The sequence below is a fragment of the Heptranchias perlo genome, chromosome 8 (assembly GCF_035084215.1).
Source record: "Heptranchias perlo isolate sHepPer1 chromosome 8, sHepPer1.hap1, whole genome shotgun sequence".
Classification (NCBI taxonomy): domain Eukaryota; kingdom Metazoa; phylum Chordata; class Chondrichthyes; order Hexanchiformes; family Hexanchidae; genus Heptranchias; species Heptranchias perlo.
Genome location: NC_090332.1, coordinates 31,598,379 through 31,618,523, shown reverse-complemented (window position 1 = coordinate 31,618,523; position 20,145 = coordinate 31,598,379). Strand labels below are relative to the sequence as shown.

The following is a 20,145-nucleotide window of genomic DNA, read 5'->3' as shown; positions in this document are numbered from 1 at the left end:
GCTGCAATTTCCTCCAGATAGACACTGCTAAGAACGAAACCATCCTCTTTGGGCCTGCCACAAACTCTGTACCCTTGCCACCGATTCCATCCTCGGCCTGACCACTGCCTCAGGCCAAAGCAGACTGTTCGCCATCTCAGCATCCAATTCGACCCTGTCCTAAATTTCTGACCTCATATCGTCTCCATCATAAAGACTGCCTACTTCCATCATTGTAACATTGCTCTCTCTGCCTTTACTCCAGTCCATCCGCTGTTAAACTCTCATTCATGCCCTTGTCACTTCCAGGCTCAACTTTTCTAATGCTCCCCTTGCTGGTCTCCCATCCTTCACCTTTCAAAAACTTCAGCTCATCCAAAACTCTGCTGCCAGTATTCTATCCCGCACCAAGTTCTGGTAACCCATTACCCTCAACTAACTGACCTACATTGGCTTCTGGTCCTCCAAAACCTCAAATTTAAAATTCTCATCTTTATGTTTAAATCCTTTCATGGTCTCTCCCCTCTATAACTCTGTAATCTACTCCAGACCTACTTTTTACCACTATGCTCCCTGTTCCTCCAATTATGACATCTTGTGCACACCCTTCCCTTTGCCTCACCATTGGTGGACATTCCTTCAGCTGCCTAGGTTTAGTTCTGTAGAATTCTATCCCCGCTTCCTCTCCATTTCCCTCTCCTCTTTTAAGACCCTCCTTAAAACCCACCTATTTTAACAGAATGCATTTTAAAATGTATCCAGGATGCTTCCTAAATCAGTATGTCTAGCTCAACAAGGAAAGAAGCAGTGCTTGATTTAGTTCTGGGAAATGAAATGGGTCAAATAACTGATGCAAGAGTAGGAGAACAATTAGGAAATAATAACCATAACATAGTTAGTTTCAATGTAAGAACAAAAAAGGATAATGAAAAATCAAAGATAACAGTGCTAGACTAGAAAAAAGAAAAGTTATGCAAGACAAGAAGGGTAATGACCCAAATTAACTGAGCAGAAACAGGTTGATGGATCAGCGGTGGGAAATCTTCAAACAGAAATTTGGTTGTACTACAAAATGAATATATTCCTAAAAAAGTGGAAAGGGTATGCATAAGAAACAGCGTCCATGGATAAATAACTACAAAGCAATAACTTGCATTTCTGTAGCATCTTTAATGTAGAAAAACATCCCAATGTGCTGCACAGAGATGTAAGAAAAAATAGATAACGAACCAAAGGAGGATATATTAGGAGGGGTGACCAAAGCTTAGTCAAAGAGGTGGCTTTTAAGGAGGGTCTTAAATGAGGAGCGGTAGCTGAAAAGGCATAGTAGTTTAGGGAAGGAATTCAAGAAAGTGGGATTTAAGCAGCTGAAGGCATGGCCATCAATGATGAGAGGGAAGGTAAGGGGGTGCACAAGAGTCATAGTAGGAGCAGAGAGTATGGGGGTTGATGGCTGTAAGGCTGGAGAAGGTTACAGAGATATGGAGGGGAGAGACAATGGAAGTAATTAAGCACAAAGATAAGAATTTTAAATTTGAGGTTTTGGGTGATTGGAAACTAATGTAGGTCAGTGAGTTCAGTGGTGATGGGTGAGTAGGACTTGTTAAAGGAAAGTAATTTCTGACAAATTTAACAGAGTTTTTTAAAGAAGTTACTGACTGGATAGATAAGGGTAATGCAGTAAATGTGGTGTATATGGATTTTCAGAAGGTGCTCAATGAACTGTCTCACAAGTGGCTTTTTGGAAAAATTAAGGCAAATGGTACAAAAGAAAATGTAACAAATGTAGTAGATAGAAAAGTTAGTCAACAGACTGGAAACAAAGAGTTGGGATATTTGGGTGTTGCTCAGATTGGAGAAGGTTTGGCAGTGCCGGGACTACTTTTGTTCTCTGCATATATAAATGATTTAGATTTGGGCATAGGGAGTACAATCTTGAAAAATTGCTGATGTCACAAAAATAGGGTGTTTATCAAACAGTAGGGGGGACGGCAAATTATTTTGGGAAGACATAGGCCTGGAATTTCCTCAGGGCCTCTCTCGCTCCGCCAGCAAACTTCTGTCAAAAGACTGTAAAGAAATTCAATCCCTTTGACAGGTTAGCAAAATCGGAAGATATGTGTCAGATGCAATTTAATGTGGACAAGTCTGAGGTAATATATTGTGGGATGGAAGACAAGGAATGGAAGTATATATTTAATTGAAATGCTGAAAGGTATGATGAAAAGAGAGACCTAGGGGTGCAAATATACAATTTCCTGAAATCCATAAAAAAGTTCAACAACACCTTGTGCTTTATAAATAGGGAAATAAAGTACAAGTGTAAAGAAGTAATGCTAAATTTATAAAATATTGGTTAAGCCACTGATAAAGTACTGTGTGCAGTTTTGGGCATCCTATTATAGAAAGAATATTAAAGCCATAGAGAGCACACAAAGTTGATTCACCAGGATGGACAACTATTGTTATAATGAGAGACTTGAGATGCTGGGACTATTTCCACTGGAGCAGAGAAAGCTAAGAAGAGATTTAAAAGAGGCTTTAAAAGTTTGAAGGTTTTTGATTGAATATGGAAAGACTGTCGAGTTATATTTTAACGTTACCTGACCAGCCGAAACTGTGTGGGTGGGCAATTAAATATGAGCATGTTATTTACCCACTTGAAACTCGACCCTTTTGCACCATTTCTCATTTTAACCAGCAGGGCTCTGCAGACAAATGAGACGTTCACCTAAAGCAGGCAAGGACCTCGTGAATTTATGCAAATTGGGGTCCTATTACGTCAAAAGGACCTTGATTGCATTTTAACTGGGGCTTGAGCAGGGTAGTCGCTTTCCCGCCAGGCTGAAGCAGGTCTGCAGACAGAAGAGACCCTTCAAGGTAAGTGTAAAACTTTCCTTCATGGGACCAGGAGGAGCAGCAGTGCTGCCGCCCCTGCCCTGGACCCTCCATCCTCCTTCGCTCTCGCAAGACCTTCCCAAAACACCCTTCCTGCAACTTACCCACTTGCTGGCGACCCTTCCCTTAGTGCCGGCTAATGGCCTCTAGCTGCTCGAACTTCCTCTCCCACCCACCAGAAAGCTGCCACTTTCCACCTGCTTTGGGATGGCAGCTGACCGGCAGCAGGTAGATGAATCCTAGGACTTAAAATACTCTGGACCTCAAGCATAGGCCAACGAGTGCGCTTTACACTCAACCCACTCTCCACCTGCCCGAAACCCGCTTAGGGTTAAAAGTGACTCCTATGACTGGGAATTTTGATGGAACTGCTCCCACTCCACCGCCATAACTTTGCCGGAGTTACAGCGGCAGAGCAGAAGCGGCTCCGAGGAAATTCCCTGCCTATTTCTCTGGTTTGGGGAGTCAGTGACGAGGGGTCATCAATTTAAAACTGTCAGTATGAGAGTGAGGAAAGAGGTTAGGAGGCAATTCGTAGTTGGAGCATGGAATGCTTTGCCACAAAGAATGGTTGAGGCAGAGACTATTGCCTCTTTTAAGGGGAAATTAGTAGGGCTTTGTGGAAAAAGCGGGGCAAACAACTGATAATGATGCGGTACAATGTTAAATTATTTATTTAAGTTCGATAGAACATTGTAGATTTAAGTAATAGGTTTGAGTAATAGGTTATAGAAGAAAAGATTTTCATGTTAATTAACAAGGCATATATAGGTTGAAATTCCACTGGTTGCTATTTTTAGCATGATGATGAAAATCCCTATGTGGGTATAGTCATTAGCCCTATTATTTGAAATTTTCAAAACTGCATTAAAATAGTGCACCTAGGAATTTTACAAGAGTGCAATAACCAGTGTAGTAAAAAAGAAACAACTGTCACAATCTTTCTGAGAAATTCTTTTACTTTAGAGTTTAGCTTTAAACCTTTAGAAACTCAATTAGATCATTCAATTTTGTACATTAATTTACTCTCTAAATATCTGTCAATACATAGTTTTTATCATTGTAACTTTTTAATTCATTTAAGATTAAGTGGGAAAATCGAGTTTCTCTTGGTAAGATTTTACATGACATTTTAAGTGCTTTTTCCCCCCAAAGAATTAGGTGACATTGAAATCTTCACAATAATTTAAATATTTTACAGATAATAAATACAGGTACAACACATTTTTAAAATATTTTAGTCCATCATTTTTATGTGTATTATTTTAATATGTAAATATATTCAGTGGTAGGCTCAGGAGAGTCAAATACCCCTAAATCTGGCACTGGTACAAGTCAAATTATAAAGAAGCATCTGTGTACTTGAACAATCTGAATTTAAACTGCTTGAATATGTACATTTCCTTGATTCAAGTTTACACACAAGTCAATCACTTCTGGCAAATTGTTATATATAAAAAAATGTCATCAAAACATTATAAAAAATTTAAACTCTTTAATTTCAAATTGTCATGTCTAAGGATTTTACTCTTTACAACTTTCTTACTAGTTTACCGGGTTGGTTGGGGGTCAGGGAATGAGTTTCTTCCTGGCCCCTATGGTGGTGCAACTTTGGCAGAGTGGAACTTCCACTTGCCCCATTCCTGCACCCTGACCATGCCCAATTTTTGGGCTCAGGATCATTTTAATAAGCTGGGCCTTGGAAGACTGCAATAGAGTAGGGTAACTGGTGACCCTTGGGGCAACGCAAGATATTTTTGCCTTGTGATTGATTACACTCCCTTGAGGCCATTACATTTTAAATTAAAGCCACTCCCATAACATAGCAACATCATAGCAATGCCATAGGAACATATCTGACTGGCCATATTGGATGCCTACCATCACTTCTGGTGGAAAAGCCCAGAGGTAGTGGTGGGAAGCCGGTGGAATTGCTCCATGCCCAATTTTCTTCCCCTGCTCGCTGGAGTAATTCCAAGGAGCCAGGGTAACTCCAGAGGAAAACTGCAACCTCATACCACCGATTTTATCTGGTGGGTTTTACTGTAATTCATCTTGTCCATGAGACCCACCTCCTGCTCCCTTGACTTCATTCCCACTAAACAGCTGACTATCCAACTTCCCTTCCTGGTTCCTTCTCTTCAAGTCTTGATATATATTAACGACTTGGACTTGGGTGTACATGGCACAATTTCAAAATTTGCAGATGACACAAAACTTGGAAGGGTAGTAAACAGTGAGGAGGATAATGATAGACTTCAAGAGGATATAGGCAGGCTGGTGTCATAGGCGGACACGAGACAGATGAAATTTAATGTAGAAAAATGCAAAGTGATACATTTCAGTAGGAAGAATGAGAAGAGCCAATATAAATTAGAGGGCACAATTCTAAAAGGGGTACAGGAACAGAAAGATCTGGGAGTACATGTGCACAAATCGTTGAAGATGGCAGGGCAGGTTGAGAAAGCAGTTAAAAAAACATTCGGGATCCTGGGCTTTATAAATAGAGGCATAGAGTACAAAAGTACGGAAGTTATGTTGAACCTTTATAAAGCACTAGTTCAGCCACAACTGGACTATTGCGTCCAGTTCTGGGCACCGCACATTAGGAAAGATGTGAAGGCCTTAGAGAGGGTGCAGAAGAGATTTACTAGAATAATTCCAGGGATGAGGGATTTTAGTTACGTGGATAAATTGGAGAAGCTGGGGTTGTTCTCCTTGGAACAGTGAAGGTTGTGAGGAGATTTGATAGAGGTATTCAAAATCATGAAGGGTCTGGACAGAGTAGATAGAGAGAAACTGTTCCCATTGGTGGAAGGGTCAAGAACCAGAGGGCATAGATTTAAGGTGATTGGCAAAAGAACCAAAGGTGTCACAAGGAAAAACTTATTTACACAGCGAGCGGTTAGGATCTGGAATGCACTGTCTGAGGGAGTGGTGGAGGCAGATTCAATCATGGCCTTCAAAAGGGAACTGGATAAGTACTTGAAAGGGAAAAATGTGCAGGGGTACGGGGATAGGGCAGGGAAGTGGGACTAGCTGGATTGCTCTTGCATTGAGCCGGCGCAGACTCGATGAGCCGAATGGCCTCCTTCCGTGCTGTAACCTTTCTATGATTCTATGATTCTAGGTGCTGTCCCTCATGCTTTCAAAACTGCCCTCATCATCCCCTTCCTCAAAAAACCTACCCGCAACCCCTCTGTCCTTGCAAACTACCACCCTATCTCCAACTTCCCTTTCCTCTCCAAAGTTCTTGAATGTGTTGTCACCTTTCAAATCTATACCTATCTGTCCTGCAACTCCATGTTTGAATCTCTCCAATCAGATTTCCATCACTGCCACATCACTGAAATGGCCCTAACCAAAGTCACAAATGACACACTCTGTGACTGTGATGATGGTGCATTTTCCCTCCTCATCCCCTTTAACTACTTTGCAGTATTTAATATGGTTGACCTCCATCCTCCTCCAACTCCTTTGCTCAGTTCTCTAGGTCAGTGGGATTGCCCTTGTGTGGTTTCAATCTTACCTATCTGATTGTAGCCAGAGCATCTCCATCAATGGCTTCTCTTCCCACCTCACACCTTTACCCCCAACGATCCTTGGCTTCCTCCTTTTCCTCATCTACATGCTGCTGCTTGATGACGTCATCCACAGACATGGGGTCAGTTTCCACATGTTCGCTAACAAACCCAGCTCTACCTCTCTCGGCCCCTCCACAGACTATGTGTTGTCAGACTGCTTGTCCAATATCCAATCCTGGATTAGCTGTAATTTCCTCCAGTTAAATATTGTCTTTGGTCCCTGCCACAAACTTCATATCCTTGTCACTGATTCCATCCCCTTTCCAGCCACTGTCTCAGGCTGAACCAGACTGTTTGCAATCTTGACGTCCTAGTCAATCCTGAATTGAGGTTCCAACCCCATTTACTCTCCATCACAAAGACTGCCTACTTCCACCTCTACAACATCGCCAGCATCCACCCTGCCTCAGCCCATAGGTCACTGAAACCCTCATCCACGCTTTTTTTACCCCCAGACTAGACAATTCCAATGATCTCCTGGATGGCCTCTCATTCTTCACCCTGCATAAATTTTAGTTCCTGCAAAACTCTGCTGTCTGTATCTAATCCGGTAACAAGACCTGCTCACCCATCACTCCTGACCTTGCTCACCTACATTGGTTCCCGCTCCCCCAATGCATCATATTTAAAATTCTCATTGTCATGTTTGAATTCCTTCATGGCCTTGCCCCTCCTTATCTCTGTATGCTCCTCCAGCCCTATCCCCCCACCCCACTGCCCCCATCAACTCTCCGCTCTTTTGAGTCTGGACTTTTGTGTATCCCCCTTCCCTTTGCCCCACCATTGGTTGCCACTCCTTCAGCTATCTGCGCCCCATGCTCTGGAATTCCCTCCCTAAACCCCTCTGTTTTTCCACCTCCATCTCCTCCTTTAAGGCCCTATTTGACCAATCTTTTGGTCACCCCTCCGAATATCTCTTTCTTTGTCTCGGCATCCATTTTTGTCTGATTATGCTTCTGCAAAGTGCCTTGGGACATTTTTCTATGTTGAGGGCACTACATAAATGCAAGTTGTTGTTGTAATTTGGTAGTGAAAGAATGTTTGAAATTATACTTGGAGTAGTAGTGTATGCTTAAGATGTTCATATGAAATTCCTTTATTCAATTACTTGAATAGAGATGTTAAATTGTATAAACAGGTTAATACTCTGTTAAAATAGCAGATAAAGGAATTTCATACGAACATATTTGAGAGTCATGATTTACTAAAATGAACTCCAGCAGGCATAGCTCACCACCGGCAATGCCATTCATTAAATCATATCATGATATTCACCCAATGTAATTTCAAACCCGAAGGCCCTGAAATTACATTGTAGGATGCGAGTGTACAAATGCTTAGTGCATTCAGCCGAAATTTCTCTCACCACTATTTTAGCAACGGCATTAACCAGTTCAAAATAAATGGGGTTTATAAATAAATAAATCTTTGCTAAAGTAAGAGAGAGAGAAATTTCAAGGCTGTAGTTTTAAAGAAATTTAAACTATAACGTCATAAAAAGTAAGGCTGGAGTAGCAAGGTGGTACTGCACATTGATGTCTCAACAGACTGCTGCAGTATGTCAGGACTTGGGTTCACGTTTACAATTCAACTCATGAACCCAGAAATTATACCGAGTGATAGTAGTGTTTGAACGTTTGAACGTTCTGTAATAGGTACCTGGGTCCTTCACTTCCCAATAATAATATAATACTATAACACCATGGACAGATAATATGACAGCTTCAGCGCATCTAGTGCTTGCTCCTCGTACTATCAGATGTGCATCCAGCCCACCCCAATGCAGATGGTGTGCGAAGCAACTTGTGCACTAGGCTCGTTGGGCTCTGAACTTTTTTGTAGATTAGCCAGCTATCCCATAATGTGGCTGGAGTGCCTCAGCACTGCTCCAGCTGCATAGCATGCATTTTGTGTGGGCGCTGATGGAGAGACCACCGTTAAAAGGTAAATAAATGCTGGCACGTCTGGATTCTCGCCTGGTTCCCCTACTGACCACTCTGGCTGTGTCCGGTGCCCCTCTCCCATGTAGTGAAATTGTCTGGTGCATAACAGGTATCCGGCAGCCCTGCACTGTGATGCTGGCACCCAACTTTGCAGCATTAGGACTCTCATTGCATCATGAGCAGTACGCCAGCAGCACTATAAAATTATGCATTCCTCTGCCTGCTCTTTTAACAAAGGTGTCAATATTGCCAACAGTATTTTATAGAGATGGAGACGGAGATATATAAAGAAAGATGGAAAATTGTTCAAGAGGCATACAGGCTAGGACACATGCAGAGAGAGAGAAAAGTACAGAGGGAATCAATTTTGTAAACATACACAAAACAGAGCCAGGGGGAAGGAGAGACTCACAGAAAGAGGAAGTGAGTAGGAAAAAGGTTATAATAGGGTAAATAGTGATAGATTATTTCCACTAGTCAATGAGATGGTAATGAGAGGGCACAAATTTTAGATAGTCACAAAAAGAAATGAAGGGGAGATTGGAGGAAAAACTTATTTACACTGAGGGTGATTGGAATGTGGAATTCTCTTTCACAAATCATTGTTGAAGCAGTGTTCATAAATTCTTTTAAAAGGGGAATTAAATAGTTGCTTGCAAAAGTGGAATATTAAAGAAAATGGAAAGCAAGCAGGAGAGTGGAATTGGAATAGTTGACTGGAAATCTGACACAAAAAAAGGAAATGCTGTAAATATACATCAGATGCATACTTCAGTTTTCAGTTCTGGTGAAGGTCAACACCCAAAATGGATAATCTCTCTTTTCTCTTTACAGATGCTGACGGACCTGCTCTGTATTTCCTACATTTTCTGTGAATTGATTTTCTTTACTTGTTTTTCTGAACAAAGCAAATACACCATTCTAAATAATGCAATCAGGCTCTATTTCTACATTCCTGCTATTATGACTCAGTGACAGAACAACTGTTTGTCATATGGTTCTGTAACTGCAGGTTTGAAATCCACCAGAGACTGGCTCAACTTACAAGCTTGTATGTGCTTGATGAAAAAAACAACTAAGGAGTCCTCTCACTCAGGCCTGCTTTGCAATTTTAAGTGTGATAAAGGTGTTTGTTGACTAAGGACTTGCAGAATGTAACCTGCATTTTCATTGGCCCACAGCTTCGGGCACGGTATAATTATTTGGATGCTTATAACGGCCCTCTTGTCCAAAACTATTCATACCAGTCAACTGCTAAAAGTGTATTGTGTATTTAAACAACCTGAATTAATAGGAGGGGCATAAAAGGGGCATGGGTGATTACATTCAGGTTTCTCCTCCCCTTAGCCCCTGTAAGTAAATAGTTAGCTTCTGCTCTGCAGCTCATCCTGACAGTACAGCTGAGATTGCAATCTTACTGTGGAATGGGAACTATAGGTACAACTCTACATTCTACCAACTCATGATAATACACATTATAGGGCAGATTTCCCTCCCTCCCTCCCCCTGCGCCCTGTGGTAGACAGAAGACACGCGGCCAAAGTGTGCTACTCCTGCCAGGTCCGGGATTACTGGGATTTCCTGTTTTGGGCCATTTAAATGGCCTGGGCGCAGCCTCGACACTGGCCTGCTCTTGGCGGACCCAGTGCCAGTGGTAGGTGGAGGAAAATTAGGGACAGTTGCAGGCCTCTCAGACCTACATCCGCATCATTGGCTTCGGTGATCAGGACCTTCTGGCTACTGATGGAGATCGACAACCAGAGGGACCCAATTCAATCGGAAGACCCATAAATGGGTGGGTGGGGGGTGGGACTGCAATTGCTGAAGCTGACCCTACCTTGCAGCATATCAGCTTGCTTTAAGGCACCCAGTAGACACTCCATTTGGTGCAGGTCCATGGGCAGGCCACAGTGCAATGATTTCTGGGTACCCCTGCTCTCCGGCAACCAGCAAATGAGCAACATGAAAATCAAGAATGAAGGGTGGGAATGTGCCCTCCACCTCATTACAGTTCATCTGGCCTGCACCTGTTGCAGACACAAGCCAAGCTCCACCCCAAGAAAATCCCTGGAAATTCCAGGGCTACATTAAAGGGCAGAGACTTTGTGATCTGAGTCTCTCTCTCTTCTCCATGATGTTTGCACCTGGTGAACTGTGTCAGGAAAATCAGCCACTTAATACTTTATTGAACACCACGCAAGTGTTTTATCCACAATTGAAGTAATTGTCTTAAATAACATCATTTACTGTGGATACTATTATAGATTAATAAATAAATAATAGTTTGGAAAAATAAATACACAAGTGTAAATTACCCAGTGTTCTTTTTCCCGTGCAATTTTCTAAAATTAGGCAGGTAAAGACTAAAACTGAAAGATAAAAGCAAACTCTTAACAATTCTTTTGAGATTAATATAAATATATTGAAATGATTTTGAACTAACTTACCTTAACTGAATTTGAACTCAGAACCTGGACGTGAGGTGGTTGTACTCCAGCAGGTCTTGAAGGTCTTGTGGTAACTTCTTTCCAAGCACTGCTATTTGTTCCTCCATTGATAGTGCTCACCAAAATCCTATATTCGTATGTAGTCCATGGGCTAAGGGCTACAGAATTATCCACATATCTCAACGGCTGGCCAGACTTTTTAGTCACAAGGGTAAATATCTCTTCTGTCCCCTTAACCTTTCTCTCTATAACTATGTTATCAATAATACCATTGGGATGGGCTGGAGGCTGCCATGATACGAGCACTGAGGTTGGAGTGTCTGAGTAAAGTTCTGGATTAGGAATATCCTCAGGAGCTTCAGGAAGGGTTTGAACCACATGTGACTCTGGTGACAAAGAACATCCTGCTGATGTACAACTTTCTACTTGGAAAACATACATAGTGTATGGGCGTAGATGGATTACAGAATAGCTGGTAATGTTGCCTGATAATATGACCAACCTGGAGCCATTCTGATAAATTTTGTAATGAGTAATGTTACCATTACGCTGTGATGGATGTTGCCATGTCACTAATAGACTTCGAGGTTTGATTTTCAATACAAGAGGTGGATCCATTGGCCCAGGTTCTGGAATTAAAAAGAATTAAAATGATGTAAGTAAGATTATTAATAAAAATGGGCACAGTTTTCAATATATATTTGTCCATCCCTTTGGATCCCCTCTTTTCCAACCCTCTGCTTAGAAGCTAGCAGGTAATCTGCATCTCTGCTTGGAATACTGATCTATAACTGTTCTCCAGCTGTTGAGTGAGCCACCCTCGCGTCTGTAATTGGCTGGCTTCTGCTCTGCAGCTCCTCCCGATGTTCTCTGTCGCCAGAGTAACATGTGGTTCAAACTCATCCTAAAGCTCCTGAGGATTTTCCCAATCCAGAACTTGATAGTGAGACTGTTATGTCATGGAAAATCTCGGTGCAGATCTACCTCATATCACTTAATGATACTACATATTAATACACTTAAACACTTACACCACTGATATATCCAGAAATCTAAGCAATATTCTTAGATAGCACATCTTATTGTAGATGATAAAGCAGGGAATACACAGTTCAGTCAAAAAAAGTTTTCACATAATGAATATACAAGCATATATTACCCAATATTTATTTTCCTGCAGGATTTCTTACTACTAAATACTAGTTTTGGCAAAATGCATACACCAGCATAAACTATGCAGTATTCTTTTTCCTAAATTAGACATGTTTTTGCTGTACTGAAAATAAATATTTTGAAATAAATATAGTTCCCCCTAAACAGCAATCTCACCAGTACTGTCAGGAGGAGTTGAAAAGCAGAAGCCATCCCATTTACCACAGGCAAAACCTAAAGATAAGTTATGTTGGTTCCTCACCTAAGTTGCTATTCTTCAAATATGAACCTAAACAATAACGCTCCTATCCTTTCCAAAAGGGCTTACTGGATAGCAATTAGAGGAGGGAAACTTGACTAACATCAGGCAGCAGAGAGCAATTGTAGCACTTGAAGTAGTGATTAACTAAGATTAGCTAACTTAGCGTAGACCAGGAATGAAACCTGGGACCTTCTGGTCTTTGTAGCTTTGAGCTATACTGGGCAATGCCTTTATCGATTTGGCCACTGAGGGAATGATTAAAATTTCTAGCTACATTCTCGTTATCTAGTTATGCGATGAATAATTAAAATAAAATTCATGGTGATGGAATAACATCACAATGTGTTTCTGTATTCTCAAAGTAAGACATGTTGCAGCAGAGAATCACGCAACTAATATAAAGTTTTGGTATATGGTTCAAATATAGAGAAGAAAAAGGTAAATAGTTCCTAAAAATCAGATCTGAGCTGCTATTTGGACCTGAACCTCTACAAAGTGGCTGAATTAATTATCTATCTATCCTTACCCACGGAGCTATATTAAGTAACATCATATTGTTTAAATTAGGGTTTTATGCCTCCTACATTTAATTGCATTTACGATATTGATTTGCTAGCTGCATATGCATAGTCTGATGCACAGAGTGTGCTGTCAAGATAGAACAAAATGAACATAAATAGTGTGAAATCGCATGGTGCAATGTTAGCATGTTTTTAAGCCGTAAAACAGCTTTAAACAGTTTATTCCCTTTGCTAAAACAGCGGACAGAAACATTTCAACAAACATTAATGCATTCATATGTTAACATTGCACAGCATGATTTCATCCAATAAATCATTGAATGATAATTCACAAGATTAAATTACTGCAAGGTTCACATTTCTTTGGTTTACTCCAACAATACTAATCATAATGAAAAATCTTTATCTTGCTCCATTCGTAACAGAAATCATGATAATTAAATTTAGAAAACTATTAGACATTTAATAAATGGTTAAGGTGCAACAGACAAGGTAGCAAAATATTGCTTCCAAGATGACATTCATTTCTAAAACAGTTAATATTACATATATGCAGATTATTTTGGATGGGCCAGCAGGTGAATCACCTTGTGACAGAAGGGCATTCAAACTTGAGAGGGAGGCAAAACTGTCCACCTCAATTCTTACCTCCTATTGACCAAATGCATAGTAACATGTGGCAACAGTCACAGAGAAGCTGACAGCTTCGACCGCTTTTCTGACTGAAGAGAGATGCGATATATAGAGGAGGAAGTGGGTGGGAAAGAGGTGCGACTAAGGAGCAAAAATATAAATAATAACAAAGTGCATTCTGTCACAGTGAGGTTATTAGGAAACTCAAACAATATATCATAGCACTTGTTCATTATTCCCAGATTTTACTGTGTTGAATGGTGGGCAACCTTGAGACACTTCGTCACTCAATATTCTGCTTATCCATTGGGTTAATATAGAATACCTCATTGTTCAAGTTCAAACTGTCAGGAAGGAATGCCAACATTTCTTAGCACTCTTGTGTTTATCATGCTAATCCTGGTTTTGGAATTCATCTACTCTGTGTTAATATTACAGATGATTTTGCTGGGATTGTGACAGGGACTGCCGATTTAGCCCCTTGCTCACTGATAAATAAACATTGCACACATCTGACCTTTAGGTTAACAGGTTTTTATGCTTGCTCCACTCAACACTGTTACTGATTCAATTATCAGAAAGGTTCAAGTGCCTTCATGAATACTGAAAGATTCCACCGTATGTCTGCATAGGTGTTATGGAACAGCAAATTTGATGCAACTCTCATGAGAAATTCCATAATTGTAAATAATTTTACCACATGAGACAATCAAGTCACCTTGAGTGCAAACCGTGGTCTGCTGAGAAATGTGTTATTTAAGCTTTACTGGTCTGTGTTAAATTCTGCAATTTGAAGGGCTGTTAAGTTTTTCAATTGAAATTTCATTTAAAATGCAGCACTTTTTATTTTATTGATGCTTTACTGCTCTCAAGGTACAAGCAAGAACATGGTGCAATAACACAAGTCCAGCTCAATCAGTGATCAGTAACTGCCATAATTTCAGGACATTCAATATACTTATAAAGTAGATGTTGCAATCTATAAATTGCCATCCATCCACTCAGTAATGATTACAGAGCTCAAGTTCTACCTATTGCAGTTTATGGCATTTGTATTAGAGTGATACTTAGTCAAATTTGAAAATAATTTTTTCACAAGAGGATTTTGAGACATTTGTTTGTTATTTGCATTAGACTTGGTAAAAAGAAAATAAATATGAAATTTTACAATTTACTGGGTTTTGATTTTTTTTTACTGACCTGAGCTTTCTGCAGTGACTGGTGGTGTAAAAAATGAAGGATGTTACCATATAGATGCAATGATATGGTCTATTAGTGTGTATGAGGTTCTGGATCCTAAAATATCATTGTATGCATGTCTTGACTGCCTGGCTCATACAGAAATGCATCATCTAAGCTACACAGAGGGGAAAAAATGGCATACTGTCCCTTCTGCTTGAATATTTGAAATAAATACTACCCTGACCTGAATGGTCTGTTGCACAGCACTCTGTAATTGGTTTGCAGTTCCTATTTGTCAACGATTGAACAACCCAAAAAAAAATTGTCCTGAGAGAACACTCCGCTCAAACATAAAATTATGTTGATGATTTATGCAGCTTTTTTCTGACGTTAACATAAACTTGTATATTTATTAAATTCAATATTCTTTAATTAAATATAGTTTTAAAAATAATATTTTGTCAGAAAAAGAAATATCAATACAAATTGTGCCAGTTAGGGATCAAAGCATATGTACAAGTCATTTTTAAAATTTGCTTTTTCAAAGAAATTATAAGGATGAAACCTATGATGAAATTTAGTTCACATGAGTAAAAATTCTCAGACTCTGAAAATCTTTAAATTCCTTGGCCTTTTCACCACAAAAGGCTCTTGGTAATTTTTCTTTTTTTTCACTTACTGATAAATTTGTCCAGTAGAAGAAAAATCTAAATGCTTTCCATAAACTGAAAAAAAAGCTGCCATGGGCCATTGACTTAAATGAACCTATAAACAATCAATAATGCAAAAAGATGAGGATTTTGAAGGCAGCATGGTTATTCCTTAGCGCACACTAAACAAAAACTAGATATAAGCCCAGCTAAGAGCCCGAATCTCAGTGTGTCAATCAACAGCTGCATCTCTGACTGCACTAACTGGGGAAATCTACAATTTCCCAATTCCAGCTAATGGGGAATTCCAGAAGAGCCTCTAACTAGATAGAATCTAAACACTCACCCTCATCCTAGTTGCAGTGGGAGCATTTAACATAATGTCTATATCACGGAGCCCCTGAAGAATAAAATACTTCTCTGACTAAAGCTAACAATTACTTCACAAAGGATTCTTGGAACTAGAGAATTCTAAAATTCTCAGCTTCTACCTGCTTGTTACAAGACATAACCCATTGACAGCTGGAAATAAGGAAAATCTCCCCACACTAACTTAAGGATAATGATAGCATAAAACCAAACAAATACCGTCTAAGGGCAAAGCAAAACTCCATGGGGAAAGATACACACAGTATTAAGGACTGGAGATTTATAAATCCTCCTGGCCCATGCTCCGTGCTTCAGGTGGTCTTTAGGGAAAGAGCTGGGATGAGCCACAATTATTCCCAGAGCATATGGGAACATATCACACTCACAATTTAAAGGGGAAACTGTCTGATCAGCTTGGTCAAATGGAAATAGCAACTTGATTATGTAAATCCCTTTTAAATAATTTGATCAATTTTGGCTGTTAAAGGCTTTTGATGTGACTGTTGGAGAGCAACATTGTTTTTCAAATGTCTCTTTCAATTCTATTTAGATTTTCAAAACTCTTGTTTTATTTCCAAATAACTTAAAATGAAAGAGCATAATCTCTTCTAAAGAATTCTGGGAAAAAGCAACTGGGAAATTGAAAATATTTACCACTTATGAATAATTTCATAGGTAATAATGATTTTATTGCTAATAAACTAATATTTTTGAATACTAAAACAGGTTTCAGATTTCTACATGGTAAAACCATGCTCAAAGTAGAAGCTATCACAATTCAAGAAGTAAGAATTCAGGTATGAAATAGCATTACATGATGGTCATAAAGTATTAATGGAATTGTAAAAGCAAAAACCAACCATTTAGTTCAATTTAAAAAATCGCTATACATCAAAAATGGTCCACTAACTGCAAAATCAATGGGAAAGATAACATGGTGAATGCAGTTAACACTGAAAAAGTCCCCTTGCTAAAAAAATCAAAAAATCAGTAGTACTTGATTTATCATTCCCTGAATTAATGGAAGAGCAATAAAAATGTTACAGAATAAAACATATTTTACTAAATAACTGTTTTATATTTAGTTCCTTTGATGTAATAATTCCAGATGAATTAATTTTTTTGAGGCTGTAAAACATTCAAGTCATTGATAAAAACAGAAAGTGCTGTCTGAATTTCTAGCACTTACTATTTTATTTCAGATTTCCAGAATTGTGTTTTTCATTTGAACTCATGACACGGCACTATTTTACAACAGATACCTATTTATTTCATCTGTCGTCTCTCTCTGAATCCTGTGCTTTGGAAGTATTTGTGGCTAAGGCAGAAAAAACAATCCCGACCCAGTATGGACAATTCTTTTATGCCCACATCTCTTATTACCCACAGGAAGCATTTGACAGATTGATAAAGTTCAAGAAGTGATATTTATTGTGGAGTTGCTGAGAAAGTAGTACTTGAAAACAAATAGATATAGCAGGGGCTGCCTTTAAAATAACTAAATATTAAAACTGCACTGAAATAACAAAGAGACATTGCTGGAATTTACAGCATTCAGTTTTCCTTTTATCATCAAATTTCCACTGTTATTGATACCTTATGAAGCCATTTGTTCCATATAATAGTATAAAAACTGCAACTTTTTGGTTTCCTGATAAATGTTGATTCCAAATGAATACAAAACAGGTTTGCTATACACAGCTTCCAATCAGATATATGACAGCAAAGAAGCCACCGCTGAGAATTTCAGAATAGAAACTGAAATCTGAATTCCCAGGTAACTAAAGGCAGCAGGGAAGCTTATTTGATTGTAAAGATGATTAGGTGTTTTGGATGTGTGTTTGATTAAAATGTCAGGCTTACGGATTGGTCTGAGTTTGTACAATGATGTTGAAAAACAAGTAGGAATTTTAATGTTGTGCAATTAAATTGATAAGACAAGCAGGCAAATTAAGTAGGAATGCATTAAAAAGAAAAAAAAACTTTCCTTCCTTCAGAAACTATTTCCTCTGGTGGGGGAGTCCAGAACAAGGGGCGTAACCTTAAAATTACAGCTAGGCCATTCAAGGGTGATGTCAGGAAGCACATCTTCACACAAAGGATAGTGGAAATCTGGAACTCTCCTCCCCAAAAAGCTGTTGAGACTAGGTCAATTGAAAATTTCAAAACTGACAATGATAGATTTTTGTTATGCAAGGGTATTAAGGGACATGGAACCAAGGCAGGTAAATGGAGTTAAGATACAGATCAGCCATGATCTAATTGAATGGCAGAAAAGGCTTGAGGAGCTGAATGGCCTACTCCTGTTCCTACATTTATAACTAGTGAGACTAAAAAAAATTGAAAATCAGACATACTTTACAGATTTTGTTTAAATAGATTCTATATAAAATTTACAATAATACGTAATAAAAATGTATTATGTCAGCTGAACAGAAGTATTGAGAAGTTACTCTACTTGCAATCTTCAATGCTAACTGCCACAGGGATTTCTTATACAAGTATTGATTAGTACCATGGAACACAAATATTTGTATTGTTCCAAGAATGACAACAGCAAAGGTTAGGGTTACACATCCAGACATCAATTATAAATCTCATCTGCAAATGATAAGTATTATTGTTAATCTATTCGATGATTCTCACAAATAACTGAAACCCTTCTCACACCCTAGTCGATAACTTATCAGAAAAATGTCCTGGCTTTCTTGATCTAAAATATTAATCTATCCTTTTCTATTTTCAGTTGCTAATGGCCCTGCTGCTCATTTTGAGCAATTTCTGATTTTATTTTGTATTTTCTCCCATTAGTGCACACAAATCAGTAAAAGAACAATGTCTTTGGAAACTTTGGACCTGTCAACTGGAAATACCTGAATACAATTAGCGGTCAATTCAGATTATCAAAGGTGATGGTGGAAATATGACTCAAGATGCAATTTATACAATAACGTTATTTTTGACTATTTCAATGGGAGTAATCTGTAAAGAAAATTAGCCAAAAAGTCTTGAACATAGTAAATGTACTAAACTTATATTTCCCTTGCAATCTTTGATTCTCCTCACTATTTGTTGCTATTTGTTTACATGAAATTTTTGTCTTGCAAGACAGAAATTTCTGATAACATGGGGTTAGTTTTTCATCTTTGCCTCATGAACGTTAAGGATCGCGTGGGCGGAGCACCGAAAGAAAAATCCGGTGAGGAAGTTTGGATACTGGTAACAGAACTTGCCTGGTTTCCCTTCCATTGAAATGTATGGAAGGAAAATTTGGTGGGTTCTGTTAGTGGCGTGTGAACGTCCCTGCCAAATTTTCTTTTCTGCACTCTGTCCAGGTAATGCTTAAAGCCCAGGTGGTAAAGGCAGAAATCTACCTCATCATTTCTTTGAGAACTGAGTCTATGGAATATAAACTATGTTAGAAAAATAGTATCTATTTTCCATTACTTTTTTAAATAAAATATTTGTATATGTAACTGATCACATTAAAAGAAACTATGATCACCTCCTTGTAACATGTTTTTATTGTACATGTGTTTTTCTACCAAGAATCAAACATGGGCTCAATGGGCCGAATGGCCTCCTTCTGTGCTGTAACCATTCTATGACTCCTATGCCAGGATATTGGCAACTGCTATTTGAATTCTGTACTAAATGAAAATGTATTAAAGCCACTAGATTTTTGAAATGCCTAAATATCATAATTTCAAACTGTAGTCGTTTCATCTAGAATTCAAAAATCACTCATGAAAGGACACCAAAGATTATGCGCTGTAAGGCAAAAAAAAAATCTAAGTCTTCTAGGTCTCAATCACCATCATGGTTCTCACGTACAGTTCCAGTGCAGGTTGCTAGCTTTTGAAAGATTGCTTCCTGGCCATCTTCAATAAGATCCTCAAGATCGACTTAAGCTCCAATCAATCACTGAAGTTACACAGCTAATTGCCCCAGTAATTAGACCTCATTGTGATTACTCACAACTACTTCGTGATCTTTCAAATGCTGTTATAAGTAATTTATGGACCTCTGTCAGAACTAAATTGGCATTTTTTTAAAACTGGGTGTGATGTACTTGCAGTGCTGTTGAATTGGAGGTCATTTGATTTGAATGGTTTTATTTTTGGTTCTACTATATACATTATTGTATTTAAAAGTGGAATGGCTATTACCCCACCCATTTAATCTCGAGAGAAGATTTGGTTTTGTACCTATTCTGAGATTTTTAAATTGTGCATTATAATTTTGGAGATAATAAGTGCGATGCTTTTTGCAACTTTTATGTCATCACTGATTACCAAATATCCCTAACTAAATGCATGATCCAGGATTACGCAAATTATGAATATCAGAACATCTGAAAATGTGCAGCAAGTAGGCCAGGAGCCGAAAGAGAAAGACAGGTAAATGCTTTGGATGGAAAAAGGGTCACATCTAAAATGTTAACTTACCCTTCTTATTCATTTACTATTTTACAACACCAAGTTATAGTCCAGCAATTTTATTTTAAATTCACAAGCTTTCGGAG

At 38.8% G+C, this 20,145-nt stretch overlaps 1 protein-coding gene across 1 annotated transcript in view; it reads right to left on the bottom strand.

Annotated features, from left to right (window-relative positions):
- ush2a (Usher syndrome 2A (autosomal recessive, mild)) overlaps positions 1-20,145 on the bottom strand; it is a 744,800-nt gene that overhangs the window by 238,882 nt on the left and 485,773 nt on the right. Inside the window, exon 44 of the mRNA XM_067989549.1 lies at positions 10,852-11,480. Within this exon, the coding sequence (XP_067845650.1) occupies positions 10,852-11,480 (629 nt within the window). The remainder of the gene's footprint in view (positions 1-10,851; positions 11,481-20,145) is intronic.